At 43.1% G+C, this 16,514-nt stretch overlaps 2 protein-coding genes across 17 annotated transcripts in view; one reads left to right on the top strand and one right to left on the bottom strand.

Annotated features, from left to right (window-relative positions):
* LGMN (legumain) overlaps positions 1 to 16,514 on the bottom strand; it is a 1,022,235-nt gene that overhangs the window by 883,120 nt on the left and 122,601 nt on the right. The gene's annotated exons all lie outside the window — the stretch shown is intronic.
* The window catches only part of UNC79 (unc-79 homolog, NALCN channel complex subunit), a 277,488-nt gene that overhangs the window by 151,903 nt on the left and 109,071 nt on the right, over positions 1 to 16,514 (top strand). For 15 of the 16 annotated variants that reach the window (XM_050798992.1, XM_050798985.1, XM_050798983.1 and 12 more), the window contains 4 exons: positions 2,952 to 3,031; positions 3,116 to 3,264; positions 10,652 to 10,809; positions 14,377 to 14,558. In XM_050798992.1, coding sequence (XP_050654949.1) covers positions 2,952 to 3,031; positions 3,116 to 3,264; positions 10,652 to 10,809; positions 14,377 to 14,558 — 569 coding nt within the window. The remainder of the gene's footprint in view (positions 1 to 2,951; positions 3,032 to 3,115; positions 3,265 to 10,651; positions 10,810 to 14,376; positions 14,559 to 16,514) is intronic. The other variant, XM_050798981.1, reaches the window with a different exon arrangement.

Raw genomic sequence — 16,514 nt, 5'->3', positions numbered from 1 at the left:
TTGAAGGAATACCTGAGATTATCTGGTTCACTGGTTTTCAGTGTGCATTTCTTGGAGTTGTAAAGGCTCGGTGTGATGTCTTTTGGAACATCCTCAGTTGGGGCAACCCCTGGGGGAAAGAGGAGGGCAAAATATAAAGACCCAGCAGGCTCCCCACCTTGCTCCTGCCAGATTACTCTGACGACTTGTTCTCTTTCGTATGTTGGAGTTCTTTTTTTTTGAGACGGGGTCTTGCTCTGTCATTCAGGCTGGAGTGCAGGAGAGCGTGATCACGGCTCACTCCAACCTTGGCCTCCCGGGCTCAAGCAGTCCTCCCACCTCAGCCTCCCGAGTAGTTGGGACCACAGACATGCTCCACCATGCCCAGCTAATATTTTAAAACTTTTTGTAGAGATGGGGTTTCACCATGTTGCTCAGGCTATTCTCAAACTCCTAGGCTCAAGCGATCCACCTGTCTCAGCCTCCCAAAGTGCTGGGATTACAGAGTGAGCCACAGCACCTGGCCATGTGTTGGAATTCTAAGATTTTCTGTAAACAAAATATTCTGCAGAAAAGAAGTTTACAATCTGCTGATCCAGTTTATTTAGGTTTTGCACTTGGCAGATGAGGAAAATAAATCCCAGATGGGTTAAACGACTTGCCCCTGGTCATGTCACTCCTACTATTCATTCACAATTTGTACTTCATATTTCACATGATTCCAGAGCTGTAACGGAACATCGGAGTCACTGAGAAGCAGAAACACAAACAAAAGCTCCACTCCCCAGCTCCAAGTCTGGGTATCCCTGGGATGGGGACCTGGGAATTGGAAACAACTAATTAATGGCAGAGTTGGGACTAGAACCCAACTTCTAGTTTAGTTTAGGATTAATTAACTTGTTTTAGGTGCTGCAGCAGCCAGGGCCCAGGCCTACAGTTATGTTTCTCTTAAGCATTCATGCCTAAGGGAAGCTGGGACTTCACTCATGATCCAATAGACTCTCCTCTTTCTATGCAAATATATTTTTTAAATCTAAGCTTGCACACAGATCAATTAACTGCTACTTTTATTTCTATGTAATATTGTATTGGAACAATGGTTAAAACTAAGCAATTTTTTTTTCTTTTCTTTTTTTTTTGAGACAGGGTCTTACTCTGTTGCCCAGGCTGGAGTGCAGTGGTGTGATCTCGGCTCACTGCAACGTCCACCTCCCAGGTTCAAGCAATTCTCATGTCTCAGCTTCCTGAGTAGCTGGGACTACAGGCGCCCGCCACCATGCCCAACTAATTTTTTTTTTTTTTTTGAGATGGGTTTTGTCATGTTGTTCAGGCTGGTCTCGAACTCCTGACCTCAAGTGATCCACCCACCTCAGCCTCCCAAAGTGCTAGGATTATAGGTGTGAGCCACTGCACCTGGCCAGCAATTTATTTTTAAATGTTTTTCTTTTCCTTGCTGAATTGTTATACAGTCCACTTATTAAAACACATGCTTTGTTCTCCCCTGCATGCTCCTCCGGGCTCCTGTGGCAGCTTTAGCCTCTTTTCCTGGTCAGGCTCTCTGTTGTCTTGCAGGGTGCAGTTATAAATTGTCTCCTCAGGAGAGCCCCTCTTCTCTTTCTTCCAAGACCAGGGTTGCCTGCTGTTCAGAGCCTCCCTCCTGCTTCTGCTCTGTGGGCCTTCAGGTGGTGATCTGGAGCTCTACCGTCCTAGAATTCAGGGGTGCTCTGTCGACACGTGTTCAGAGGCTTCCCCTCCCTTCTAATGTGATTCCCTTTTTCCCATCTTGAGGCCTGGCCCCTATTTCCTGTAGCGGTCAGATATGTCCACCACCAAAAATGTATTGAAAACGTTCACATCAAACAAAACAGTCAAGTACTTATGACAAGCATTTAAAATACCTTCAGGCGGGAGATTCCCAATGGACTTTTCAGTATCTAGACCAAGAGAATTTGACTGCCATTGCCTCTGATCCTAGGGATTGCCAAAACGTGTAATGGTGATTTTAACACATTTTGCATTAGTTTCTGCATCTGATTAACTTGTGAATTCTTTTCTCTAGCATGTCTCACGTATAATATATTACTGCCCCTAGTATGGGGGCAAAAGTTTTAGAGATCCTCATGAGAGGGTGAAAATAATGAGTAGTTGTTCTCATCTAAATATGTTCAACTGTTTCAAAATGTGCCTCTTTTTGTGAGAATCCATGGGATAAACCCTTTTAATTGGTAGTACAACTTGAACAACTCTCTCTCTCTCTTTTTTATCTTTTTTTTCGAGACTGAGTCTTGCTCTGTCACCCAGGCTGGAGTGCAGTGGCACGGTATCAGCTCACTGCAACCTCCACCCTCGCGGGTTCAAGTGATTCTTGTGCCTCGGCCCTCAAGTAGCTGTGATTACAGGTGCCCACCACCACACCCAGCTAATTTTTGTATTTTTAGTAGAGACGGGTTTCACCATATTGGCCAGGCTGGTCTTGAACTCCTGACCTCAAGTGATCCACCTGCCTTGGCTTCCCAAAGTGCTGGGATTTTCAGGCATGAGCCACTGCGCCTGGCCGAACACCTCTCATACCTGCATATCTCCCTTCCAATTAGGAAGGCATAGCTAGCCAGGTTCCAAGTCCCTTCAGGGAGCAGCAGAACTAACAGAACTAGCAGCACTGTGCATTCCATCATGTATGCAGATGTCTCTGGGTAGGGGTAGCTCTAGGGAGCCAAAGACATCTGAATTCATGAGGGACTGCACGGTGGGAAATGGAAACTGAGAATTCTCAATTCAGAAGATTTCCTGCACTAGTATCATAGCAGGGATATATGCTAATTTGGAGAGCAAATAAAAACATTGCTCAAACAATGTTGCATATATTCTATGTCAATTTGTTACTCCTGTTGGTTTTTATGATCTTGATAAATTGATGAATGATGGGGGAAATGAAGAGTTAGCCTAATTTTTGTGTAATTATTTCTTCACAGCAGTAAAGAATGATACTGAAAGAAAATTTTGCTACCAACAGCTTCCGGTAACATTGAGACTAATATATACCATTTTCCAGGTATATTTTCTGATATCTTTGAATACTTGGCTTGCTAGCATTACTGTTTTGGATAACTTAGTAACCATGTGGTTTTTTGTATAGGAAATGGCTAAGTTTGAAGAGCCAGACATTCTTTTTAATATGCTCAATTGCCTGAAGATTCTTTGTCTGCATGGAGAGTGTTTATACCTTGCCAGAAAAGATCACCCTCAATTTTTAGCCTACATTCAGGACCATATGTTGATTGCAAGGTATGTCTTCCTAACGGTTTATTTTGTTTGTTTATATATTAAGCTTTAGTTGTGAAAATTCAAGTTAGATTAAGATTTACTGGCTTGTTTGGGTTATTTTTCAAGCCAGGACAGCTCGATTGCCTATAACTGCTTTTATTTTCCTTTTTAGTCTAATTTAAAAGTATGTTAATACAAGGAATGGTAATTTCCATTTGCCAGATACTGAATAAATAGAAAAGTGAAAATAAAAATTATTTTATGCCTTTCACTTGTTAGATGGCTTAAGAATATAGAAAATATAGAAAAATGCCCCAAAAATGTTAATATTTACCTAGTATAATTAAGGACTTACCTACCTTCTTACTTAAAATAGAACTGCTAATAGAGATCTAAATCTCTCCATATGCTATCTGATAAGTTAGTTTTTAGAGACTGGTAAGACATTTGGAAAATTATAATAAAACGTTACCCTAGATTTACAGTGTTTTTCCTCCTGAAAACCTTAAAATAACTCTTGCAATCTTCCTGGAAATAAATCAGAAACATCCTTATTTTATATGTATGAGAATGAGTCAGTAAAAAAGGAAAAGATTGGTTCAGGTTAACCTGATGACAAATCACATTAAGGCTCTATCTTTCTTTACTCATTTTGTTTATTTATTTATTATTCATTCAACAAATATGAGGGCTTATTGTATACATTCTTGTTCTAGGTTCTTAGGGAATTTGCAATCTAGTTTGGAAGGGGTGAATCCAATATAGAGAAAAGGTGACCATCTAATTTAGTATTCAAATTTGTCTACATTTGAGAGTGAAGAGAGCTGGTCTTCATAATAACCCCGAGAGGATGAATATAAACTTGACAGTCTTGGTTAAACTAAGATTCATATTCATGTATGTGTACGTCACTGTCAATCCAAGGGAATGTGATAAATGACTGCTTGATACAGCTTAAAGGTGGGAGAGAGCATTTCTGGATGAATGATGAATGATGAAAGGCTCTGGAGACAGTACCGCTTGAATGGGCATTGAGATAACGACAGAATTTTCATTGGTAGAGATTTGAGATGGGTGGGACATGTTGTAAAACCTGGGAATGTCAAGAGCAAACAGATGGGAGACTTGGAAAGAAGGGACCAGAAATGAGCAGGGCATACTTGGGGGATACCAAAGCTTTATTTTATTTTTATTTATTTATTTATTTTTTGCTGGATGGTGTGGATGTAAGGGAGTAATGGAAAATGAGGCTGGAGAAGTAGGTTGGGACCCAAGTATGCAGGGCCTTGAAGATAGGGATTTTATTTAATGATGTTTGGAGATCCATGGAAGACCTTAAAATAGAGTCAGAGGTGTGCTTTACTAGAATGAGTATGGAAAAAAGAGAGATTTTTGGAAACATCCAAATTTAAGAGAGTGCTAAGAGCACATTGCAAAGGCTTACTGAATATAAACACACAACGCAGAACTTTCTTCTGAAAGGTTTGTTAGAAGAGGAAAGGAAACATCAGATACTTAGAGAGAAAAGGGAGTAGACATTAAGGATTTTTAGGATAAAGAAAATCTGAACGGCCAGGCGCAATGGCTCACACCTGTAATCCCAGCAGTTTGGGAGGCCAAGGTAGGCGGATCATGAGGTCAGCAGATTGAGACCATCCTGGCTAACACAGTGAAATCCCATCTCTACTAAAATACAGAAAAATTAGCCGGGCGTGGTGGCGGGCATCTGTAGTCCCAGCTACTCCGGAGGCTGAGGCAGGAGAATGGCACGAACCCGGGAAGCAGAGCTTGCAGTGAGCCGAGATTGCGCCACTGCCCTCCAGCCTGGGCAACAGAGCGGGACTCCGTCTCAAAAACAAAAAACAAAAAACAAAAAAAAAACCACAAAAAGAATATCTGAACATACTTATGGTCAGTGGGAAAGGGCCAGAGAAAGTAAACAGTTAGTGGGCCCAAGTTTTGGAAGGCAGGAGAGTGTGCGATCAAGAACAAAGGGTCGGCCGGGCGCGGTCGCTCACGCCTGTAATCCCAGCACTTTGGGAGGCCGAGGCGGGTGGATCACAAGGTCAGGAGATCGAGACCACGGTGAAACCCCGTCTCTACTAAAAATACAAAAAATTAGCCGGGCGCGGTGGCGGGCGCCTGTAGTCCCAGCTACTCAGGAGGCTGAGGCAGGAGAATGGCGTGAACCCGGGAGGCGGAACTTGCAGTGAGCCGAGATCACGCCACTGCACTCCAGCCTGGGCAACAGAGCGAGACTCTGTCTCAAAAAAAAAAAAAAAAAAAAAAAAAAGAACAAAGGGTTGGGTGGAAAACAGGAAGAATACCCTTTCCTTTGAAAGAAGATACATTTTGAGGAAAAGAGAAAGTGTTAAGGAGAGTTTATAACAGCTGACTTAACCCTTAAGAATATTAAGGTGTTGATGTCTTCTCCTGAGAGGGGGATGATAGACATTGTATTGGGAGCTTCAGGAACATGGAAGAGAGTACCAGACAGCCTGCATGAGGAAAGCATGCAGGCTTTAGGTTCGGCTGAGGTAGCTAGCACCAGTTTGCAGTGGACCAAGTTAGTAGGGATTTGGGTTTCTTTTCCTCCGGTGCTCAGCGGCCTGGGAGTGGATGAGAGCAGATGGGCAAAGGGTCTATTCAGGACCGGGGACTGGTGATATGGTTATGATGGAAGCTCAGAGGGATGAGGATTCCAGAGGGATGAAACAGTTGTCTCTGGAATCCATTCTACGACTGGATGCAGATGAAGCCGAAGAATTGATATTTGGGAGAGGAGTATGGAGAAGAGGGCGGAGGAGTCTCAGTCAGGATGAGCTGGGGGATGGGGGGAAGTGGGGTGTTCTCAGCCTTATAGAGGGGAGGTCAGCATCTCATCCAGCAGAGTAAAGACAGAGGCCACTGGGGATGAGGAGGTGTGAATGAAACTGGGGCTTGATCCACTGACGGCATCTGCAGAGGCCTGCTTGAGGAGCAAGACTGAGCTAGGTCCCTAACTGACCAAAGAATTGGGAGAGGACCCTGTGCGTCAATGTCATGGGTTTCAAAAGAAAGAGGCTGCTAAGAGGAGGCCTGGAGGAAGTCTTGGGAAGCGAGGGTCATTTGGCCCAGTGAAGACAGGAGTCCAGACTCATTGAGACTCTGGACTCTCAAGAGAAAATCTCAAGGCCAGGCACAGTGGCTTATCCCTGTAATTCCAGCATGTCAGAAAACGGAGGTGGGAGCACACTTAAGGCCAGGAACAGTGGCTCATCCCTGTAATTCCAGCATGTCAGAAAACGGAGGTGGGAGCACACTTAAGGCCAGGAGTTTTAGATCAGCCTGGGCAACATAGCGAGACCCCATCTCTACTAAAGCAAAAAATTAGCCAGGTATGGTGGTGGAAGCCTATAGTCCCAGCTACTCAGAGGCTGAGGTGGGAGGATTGCTTGAGTCCAGGAGTTTGAGGCTGCAGTGAATTATGTTGGTGCCATTTCACTCCAAGCAATAATAAGAAATTGTGTTACCGGAAAAATGTGAGGTTCCAGCTAAGTGAGGAAGGGGAAGCTGCACTAGTTACCTAGGCTGCTGTAACAAATTGCTGTGAACTGAGTGACTGAGTGGCTTAAAATTACTGAAGTTTATTCTCTCACAATTCTGGGGGCCAGAAATCTGAAGTCCAGGTGGCAGCAGGGCCGTGCGCCCTGTGACAACTCTAAGGGAGGAGCCTTTCTTGCCTCTCGCCTGGATTCTCATGGCTGCTAGCAATTGTTGGCATTTCTTGGCTTGCAGCTGCCTCACTCCAGTCTTTGCCACGTGGTCTTCTTCCCTGTGTGTCCCTGAGTGTCCCTTCCTCTTCTTACTGGGGGACTAATCATTCATTATATTTAGGACCCGCCCTATCCAGTAGGAACCCATCTTAACTGATGACATCTAAATAAGGCCCCTTGAGGTTCTGAGTGCACATGAATTTTCAGGGAGCGCTATTCAGCCCACTAGAGAAGCATACCATGAGAAAGGTGGAGGATCTACAGAAGTTTCTTCCCTAGAAAACAGGGATTCTGCAGCTGCAGTGGGAGGAAGAAGCTGGGGAAAGGGAAAGGGTAGACATGGGTGACCTGGAGTAGGGAAGAGTAGGAATGACCTGGAGGGAACAGTGTGAAGTTTGAGACCATCAGTAGATCTGGACGAAAGGAGTGAAGGAATGGGGCTGAGATTTAGGCAGACACTCCATGAATTCAACATGGGAATACAAAATGGACATTTTTTTTTTATTGTGAAAGCAACCCCCCAGAATGTACACGTGCCAAATGGACTGTTAGTGCCACGGGACCACCCACTCGGTCTTTGGGGTCCATAGTCCAGGCTGTCTCCTTAAAGGGCCAGGTTTTCTCCGCAAAGTGCCACCCTGACACAAAAACCATGATGAACAATGAAAGGACCTGTGGAAAACTTACTCTGCTTGTTTCCAAACAAGTCGGCCCTAGAGAGCTGGGAAAGCCGAATGGGACTGGCCGAATCCTGGGTTTTGTCATGGAAATGGTTTTCTAGCAGGGCTGCCTGGTTTGCATTCTTCAACTAAACCGGAAGTTCATGAAGGCACAAATTATGCCTTCTTTTTCCTTTGCACTCTTCCTGGGGCCTATTGTGTGCTCTGGAAGCATCATCATCCTTGTCATCATGATAGTGGTAGCAGCTTGAGGTTTCTGCATACCTACTAAGTGCCATGCTTTCTGTACATCTCATTTAATACAGCCCACACTGGGAGGACACGAAGGTTTAGAGAATTTGCATGTGGTTACACAGCTCATGAATGGCAGGGTTGGGATGAGATCCCTATTTGTCTGACTTCCACTATTTGGATTAAGCATACGGCATTTAAAAAATCACTCCTTTTCATTCTATAGCTCTGGTATGCCTTCTGAAAAACAGCCAACTGGAGTGGCTCGTACCTCCATATGTTCTCTGTAAAATGGAGATGGCACGTGTCACTCTTCCCCTCTCTTACCAGTGCAGCATGAGCTTTGTAAAGTCACAAATACAGGTGACCCTTGAACAACGGGGAGGTACAAATGCTGACCCTTGTGCAGTTGAAAATCTGTGTCTAACTTTTCTCTTCCCCAAAACTTAACCTCTAATAGCTTCCTGTTGACCAGAAGCCTTATGATAACATAAAGAACTGATTAACACATATTTTGTATGTTTTATGCATTATTTATTGTATTCTTACAATAAAATAAGCCAGAGAAAAGAAAATGTTATTGAGAAAATCATAAGGAAAATGCATTTACAGTACCATACTGTGTTTATCAATACCGTAAGTTTATGCCATCTGTTTACAAGATGAATTGTGTATTTGAAAGGGTGAGCAGCTGCAACTGCAGACTTCAAGCTATGGTACATATCAAGCAATTCAACTTTTCTTAGTAATGTCGTGACTTTCGTTTGCTTTCTGGGAGCACTTCCAGCGTCACTAGTGGCACTTCGTATGGGACCCATGCTGCTATTCAAGGTTTATGGTATTGCACTAAACACAATGAAAAAGACGTGAGAACTGCGAGGGATCACTTTTTACTGTGATTTGCAATTTACTGGAGAGAGGAGCTGCTCACACAGAGAGACAACACTTGAGCTCACCTGAATTGCAATAGGAGATGGCTACAAAATTATTACCGTAGTACAGTGTGTACCACAGTTGATTTTATGCCGTTATGATTTCATACTGCATCTTTACATTTGCTTAACATTCCTCTCCACTGTGAATGGCGCCATGTATGGTCTGTAAATGTTTGTGTGTGTAAGTTTTCATAAATCCTAACTCTTTATAATAGATTCATGTATAATTTATGGTAGTAAATGTTAAAATAGACTAGTAACTACATATATTTTATACATTCATGACACACCTTTTCTTTTTTTTTTTGAGACGGGAGTCTCACTCTGTCACCCAGGCTGGAGTGCAGTGGTGCAATCTTGGCTCACTGCAAGCTTCGCCTCCCGGGTTCATGCCATTCTCCTTCCTCAGCCTCCCAAGTAGCTGGGACTACAGGTGCCCGCCACCACGCCTGGCTAATTTTTTGTATTTTCAGTAGAAACAGGGTTTCACCGTGTTAGCCAGGATGGTCTCGATCTCCTGACCTCGTGATTCATCCACCTCGGCCTCCCAAAGTGCTGGGATTACAGGCGTGAGCCACCATGCCCGGCCGACATAAATTTTCCTTAAATTTTTTCACTATTTTTAGGCTACATGGTACATCTGTGAACTTTTTAAAATTGTTGCAAATCTCCTAAAAAATTCAATATGTTTATTGAAAACAATCCATGTGTAAGTGGACCTGTACGTACAGTTCAAACCTGTGTTGTTCAAGGGTCAACTGTAGTTTTGATTCTGATATTGACTCTGGAGTCAAATAGAAAACAAAACTAAACAACAACAAAAACAACCAAAAGGCATACTTTAAATAATTGAAAAAAATGGAAACAATAATGTATTATTACTAAAATATATTATATTCAGAATTATTCCTGTAGAACTTGATAGAAACTCAGCTGAAACTGCTAAGGTACAAGATGTTATCAGGGATCTCCTTCTCTGTCTTTTCCTCCTCCCCTTTCTCACTCCCTCCCCATCTCTCAGCCCAGCTCTGGCTTGGCTTCTGGAATGGAACTAAGTGTTGGCTTCTCGGTTAAGTGCAGGCTGTCCCTGTGAGATGGGAAGGAGGGTGATTGGCAGCTGCAGGCTGACATTGCCCTTTGTTCCTGAGATTTCAGAAGGAGAGAGAGCCTCTCTCTCCCAGAGTGCGTATCAGTCCCTGAAATAAGAGTTCAATTATTCCCATGCTTCAGTCATATGCCTTCTCCTAGCTAATCACTTTATTCAGGGTGTTGACGTTCGTTGATCAGCCTGTTTGTATTCCCCCTTGTGATAGAGAAGGTTGGGGAGCTTGACTGATGAACTGTCTTTCTTGGAGAGGCTGTTATTAAGAGAAAAAGAGTTGTTCTTTGACATCATAAGAGGCTGGGCAGGCCAAACCAACCAAACTTCCCAGATGCTCACTGTAAGAAAATGTTTAAAAATCACGTATTACTCCATCATCCTAACATAACTAATTTTGACTTTGTATATTACTGAACAGTCATTTATTTATATTGTTCACTTATATTACTGAATTTACATTATGCAGATTTTTAAGTTGTAAAATGTAATGTTAAGTAGAAGTGTTTTTCTCTAGTGTCACGTTAAGAGGACAGAGCATAGGAAACGTCTATCAGAGGATTATCCTCTTGTGGATGAGTGTAATTTCACCAAAAGCACCCCTACCCACCGCCTAGTAACTATGCTTGCCGTAAATTAAGAGGACAGGATCTTTCTTTGGAAAGGTTGTGATAACTGTCACCACTTTGCTTCTCCTTGATTTCCTAGCCTGTGGAGGGTCGTCAAATCCGAGTTCTCTCAGCTGTCTTCACTGGCAGTTCCTCTTCTCCTCCATGCCCTGTCACTTCCTCATGGTGCTGACATCTTCTGGACAATCATAAATGGCAATTTCAACAGCAAAGACTGGAAGATGAGGTTTGAAGCAGGTACCTCGGTGTTAGCTTAAAATTCATTCTGGGTCACACGGTACACATCTTTTTTGTCACGGTATCTTTTGGGGCACCTTCTTTCTTGTCCTTTCTTTTTAAAAGGCATTCTCCCGTTTGCTGGTCTCCTTTGGGGGTTCTGCTTTGAGCTTCCTCTCTAAAATAACAGCATTTTGCAGAGTTGTCCTTAGGGAGGGTGGTCCTGTCCGGGTTTGCATCGGACAGACCCAGCTTATGCCTGTTACCCAAGTGTAACGATTAACTGCACCCATGTTTACTCCCAAACAGGCACTGGCTTGGATGCAGTCAACCTGTGAGTTTACTTGCATCAGAGTTACTGGGAATATTTGTTAAAATGCACATTATCTGGCCACATCCTAGAGCTACTGAATCAGAATCTCAGTGGGAGGCGGGGGTGATGCCAGAAATTGAGATTTTTTTTTCTTTTTTTTTTTTGAGACAGAGTCTTGCTGTGTCACCCAGGCTGAAGTGCGGGGGCATGATCTCGGCTCACTGCAACCTCTGCCTCCTGAGTTCAAGTGATTCTCGTGCCTCAGCCTCCCAAGTAGCTGGGACTACAGGTGCATGCAACCACACCAGGCTAATTTTTTAATTTTTAGTAGAGACAAGGTTTCACCATGTTGACCAGGCTGGTCGTGAGCTCCTGACCTCAGGTGATCTGCCCACCTTGGCCTCCCAAAGTGTTGGGATTATGGACATGAGCCACTGTGCCGGGGCAGAAATTGAGATTTTTAATAAGAGGTTTGAGAATCTCTGCTGTATACCCTTGCCACTGAGGGATCAGGGACCAAGTCTGGTGCAGCTTGGATGTAATTTCCTAGTAAATAGAGCAGCAAGTTATCAGAGTAATGTGGTAAGGAAGGAACCTGGAAGGGTTCTCTTAGCCTCATGTCTGCTGGCCCGCGGTCACCCCAATCTGCTAGTAGTTCTATTCTCGGGGTAGTAGGCAGGGTTGGCATGCCACAGTGCAGCTTCTCAGAACAGTTCTGTAGGTTGATGTCTCAAAAGTTTGGCACAGAAATGGAAGTTTCATCAGTGAGGTAACTATTATACCTTTAGTTCAGTTCCTTAATATATGGCCACTTCAAAAAGTTCTTACTTTTTAATGCCCACAGGAATCTCAGGGGCTAGTGTATATATATGATAGCACATCATGTTGTGGGGGATTAGGATTAATTTTCTGAATCTTGGCTCTGGTTAAGTTACTTTTCTTTCTTTCCTTTTTTTTTTTTTTTTTTGTTTGTTTGTTTGTTTATTTGTTTGTTTGTTTTGAGATGGAGTCTTGCTCTGTTGCCCAAGCTGGAATGCATTGGCATGATCTCGGCTCACTGCAACCTCTGCCTCCCGGGTTTGAGCGATTCTCTTGCCCAGCCTCCTGAGCAGCTGGGACTACAGGCACCCGCCACCACACCCGGCTAATTTTTGTATTTTTAGTAGAGATGGGGTTTCGCCATGTTGGCCAGGCTGGTCTTGAACTCCTGACCTCAGATGATCCGCCTGCCTCGACCTCCTAAAGTGCTGAGATTATAGGCATGAGCCACTGCACCTGGCCAAGATCATGTTACTTTTCTACTCAAGAAATTTTAATGGAGTTTTTTCAGTGCCTAGAGAATAAAGTTCAGACTCCTTAAACTGCCATTCGAATGGTCTGACTGCAACTGCAGACAGCCTCATTTCCTGTGCTTTTCTACACACACCGTTACTGTGTTCCCATTGCTTCCTGCCTCCCTTCATCCACGCAAGGGCCATTCTGGGCTCTCCACCTTTCATTCTTTTTCCTTAAGGCCCTACACAAATGCCACCTCCACGTGATCCACCTTCAAATGCCACCATTGAGGTCCACCTTCTAGGTTCCACCTGTGGAGAGTGGTTTCTGTATCCCGAGATCTCCCATAGCATTTTATTTATACCACACTGGAGGGATTTACAGGTTTTCTAAAGTTACATTTTAGTTATAGTTGTACATGTCTTATCTATTTTAGTCAATTTAACTTTGAAGTCAAGAGTTATGAGTGACTCCTCTTTCCGTTTACTTCTGTCTCCTCCCAAGTGCCTAAGATATTTTCTTAGTGGTATACATATGTGTGCTTAATATGTATACATATATATATATATATTTTTTTTTTTAATAAGTGAATCAGTGAATTTGTTGAATAAATTAGATATGTGCTAGGTGCTATGGGAACAATAGAAAGAAGTGTAAGAGCAGATTGCTGTCCTCAGGAGGCTTCCAGTTTAATTGATGAGACCAAACATAAGCATGTAAGAGGTTGGCAAATTATAAAAGGCATAAATATAATCAAGACCACAAAAGAAAATATGTCATATAATGAACACATATTGTGTTCATAGATAGCTCATATTCTGAGCATACAAATGCTATATGTAAATTAATGATATGCAAATAAGTAGTACTTTTACAGGAGTTCATGGGATGGAAAGGTCTCTCTAGGAGATCAGAGAAGACTTTACAAAACAGAATATCAGCAGAGATTCTCTAAGGATGGTAGAATGTCAATAGAAAGAATATTGTGGGCCAGGTGTGGTGGCTCATGCCTGTAATCCCAGCACTTTGGGAGGCCAAGGTGGGCAGATCTCTTGAGGTCAGGAGTTCGAGACCAGCCTGGCCAGCATGGTGAAACCGCCGTCTCTACTAAAAATACTAAAGTTATCTGGGCATGGTGGTGCCTGCCTGTAGTCCCAGCTACTTGGGAGACTGAGACATGAGAATCGCTTGAACCCGGGAGACAGAGGTTGCAGTGAGCTGAAATCGTGCCACTGTACTCCAGCCTGGGCAACAGAGTGGGGGACTCCTTCTCAAAAAAGCAAAACAAAACAAACAAACAAAATAATATTCTAGGCTGTCGCAACAGCTTAAGCAAAATATGGAAACATCTTACTTTGCATTGCACTATATTGCTTTACTAGCTATTGTAACTTTTTATAAAGCCATGCTTTAAGAGTGGCTGGAATTGTTTAACATTGATTTGCAGAATAATTAGAAATCTATGAAGTAAGGGTATATTTACAGCATGGAAGAAATACCCGGCTTCTATAGCCCCAGGAAATGTCTATCTGGTCTGCCATTTCATACCAGGACCTACTAAGAGCAGAGTGGGGGACCCGAACCCAGAGCCAGGATTGGTGGGCACCTCCTACCTCTCTCTGTTATCTGCAGAGCTTCTATGGAATGGCCACAGAAAGAAGCATAGAGGCATTTGGAATATTTTGAAATATAGCTGAAAGTTAAACAAAGAGAAAGACCATGAAAAAAATGTAAAAGACAACCCAGAGTTAGAACAAGGCTGCGTGGGAAGAAAAAGTTCTGCTCTGAGTAGAAACAGTCTGTGCTGCACGGATGAAATGGAACACTCGAGATGGTGGCATTAGACTTTCCTGTTGGGGTTTAAAGTAAACTATATGGGAGATCCAGAGTTAACTTTTTCTCTGTGAGTTCAGTTCTCAGACTGGCTAAATAAATGCGTATGCGTGGTGCGTGTATGTGTGTGTTTATTTACGTATTTCGCCTTCTCTTTTACGTTGCAGTGGAAAAAGTGGCTGTAATTTGTAGATTTCTGGATATTCACTCAGTGACCAAAAACCACCTGCTGAAGTACTCCCTGGCACATGCCTTCTGCTGCTTCCTGACGGCAGTGGAGGATGTCAACCCTGCAGTGGCTACCAGAGCTGGTCTCCTGCTTGACACCATAAAGAGGCCAGCATTGCAGGTGATATGTGATGTGTGTTACCTGCTCCGAAGGTGGTCTGTGCCAGCACTACTAAATCATTGCATTATTTGTCACATGTCCTAGTCTGTTTGACCTGCTATAACACAATACCATAAACTGGGTAGTTCATAAACAACAGAAATTTATTTTGCAGACTGTCTGCTGAGGGCCTGCTGTCTAGTTCCTAGATGGGGCCTTTGCTGTGTCTAAGGCCTCTTTCATAAGGGCGCTAGTCCCATTCATTAGGGCCCTGCCCACATGACCTAATCATCTCTCAAAACCCCACCTCCTAATACTATCATATTTGTGATTTAGTTTCAATAGGAATTTGGCAGTGAGGGCCTTGCACACATTTTCAGACCATAGTATCACATATAATATTGATGATGATGATGGAGATTTTTTTAACTGGAAGAAATATACCAGAACCACACCTTGCAAAAAGATCCCTTGTTGTTATTTGTTGATACCACTTTTTTTTAAAGAGACAGAGTCTTACTCTGTTGCCCAGGCTGATCATAACTCTCTGCAGCCTGAAACTCCTGGGCTCAAGTGATCCTCCTGCCTCAGCCTCCTGAGTAGCTAGGATGACAGGTATGCATCACCATATCCACTGAATTTTTAACTTTTTTTTTTTGTAGAGACAGGGTCTTGCTATATTGCCCAGGCTGGTTTTGAACTCCTGGCCTCCAGCAATCCTCCCGCTTTGACCTCCCAGAGTGCTGGGATTATAGGCATGAGCTGTACTACCTGACCCATTTGTTGATACTTTCTTTTCAGTCTTTGTTCATATGCTGATACTACTTTGGACAGATGTAACTATTGCATAATGTGTGTGTGTGTGTTTGTGTGTGTGTGGCAGATTTTAAAACTAGTTTGGTTTATCTTACACCACTTAGCCAGCTCCTGGGCTGGAGGCCCCTGTTGTTAGAGGCTAGATGCTAAGAGAAATCAAATAAATTATAGTTTTTTGCTTTGTTTTGTTTTGAGACAGAGTCTCATTTTCTTGTCCAGGCTGGAGTGCAGTGGTATAATCTCAGCTCACTGCAACCTCTACCTCCTGGGTTCAAGTGATTCTCATGCCTTAGCCTCCCGAATAGCTGGGACTACAGGCTTATGCCACCACACCTGGCTAATTTTTGTATTTTTAGTAGAGACAGGGTTTTGCTATGTTGGCCAGGCTGGTCTCAAACCCCTGGCCTCAAGTGATTCGTCTGCCTTGGCCTCCCAAAGTGCTGAGATTAGAGGCCTGAGCCACTGCGCCTGGCCTGAATTATAGTTTCAATCAATGTAAAACATGAGAAGGTAAATATGCTACCATAACAAAACATCACAAATTAAAGCCAAGGAGACAAGAAATATGAGGCCTGGATAGAGTGGTATATTTATCTTACTTGGAACCTTTATTTTTTAGTGGTGACACCAAGTCTCAGAGAGAGAATGTGACTTATCAAAGGACACAAAGTAATTTAGTGAGAGAATCAAGACTAGAGTCTCCAAAGTTCTGATCTACTGTTTCTCCATGTTGCATCTGATTTATTATTTTGTTGTTATTATTAAACTAGTGATAGCAAGAGCTAACATTCCTCAGATAGCTACTGTGTTTCCAGGGCAGTGTGTTAAAAGTGTCCTGTTATGCATTATCTCATTTAATCCTCACAGTAACCTTTTGTGTGTTCTCATTTTACAGATAGAGATGCTGAGGTTTAGAAAGGTTAAGCCACCTTTTCAGAGTCACATAGCTAGTTAGCAGCAGAGGAAATTCAGCACTGATTCATAATACAGTCCACATACTTAACTGTGTGTGTGTGTGTGTGTGTGTGTGTGTGCATGTGTGTTTGTGCATACTCTGTCTCCCAATCCAGTGTAAGCTTCTTCCTGCATTTTAAGACCAAGAAGCAAGGGCAAGCTTGCACAATCTGAAAGACTGAAGGGTTATGCTGCCTGTGGCAGATT

Source organism: Macaca thibetana, chromosome 7 (assembly GCF_024542745.1).
Source record: "Macaca thibetana thibetana isolate TM-01 chromosome 7, ASM2454274v1, whole genome shotgun sequence".
Classification (NCBI taxonomy): domain Eukaryota; kingdom Metazoa; phylum Chordata; class Mammalia; order Primates; family Cercopithecidae; genus Macaca; species Macaca thibetana.
Note: the sequence above shows the minus strand (reverse complement) of the source record. Positions and strands in the feature narration are given on the sequence as shown.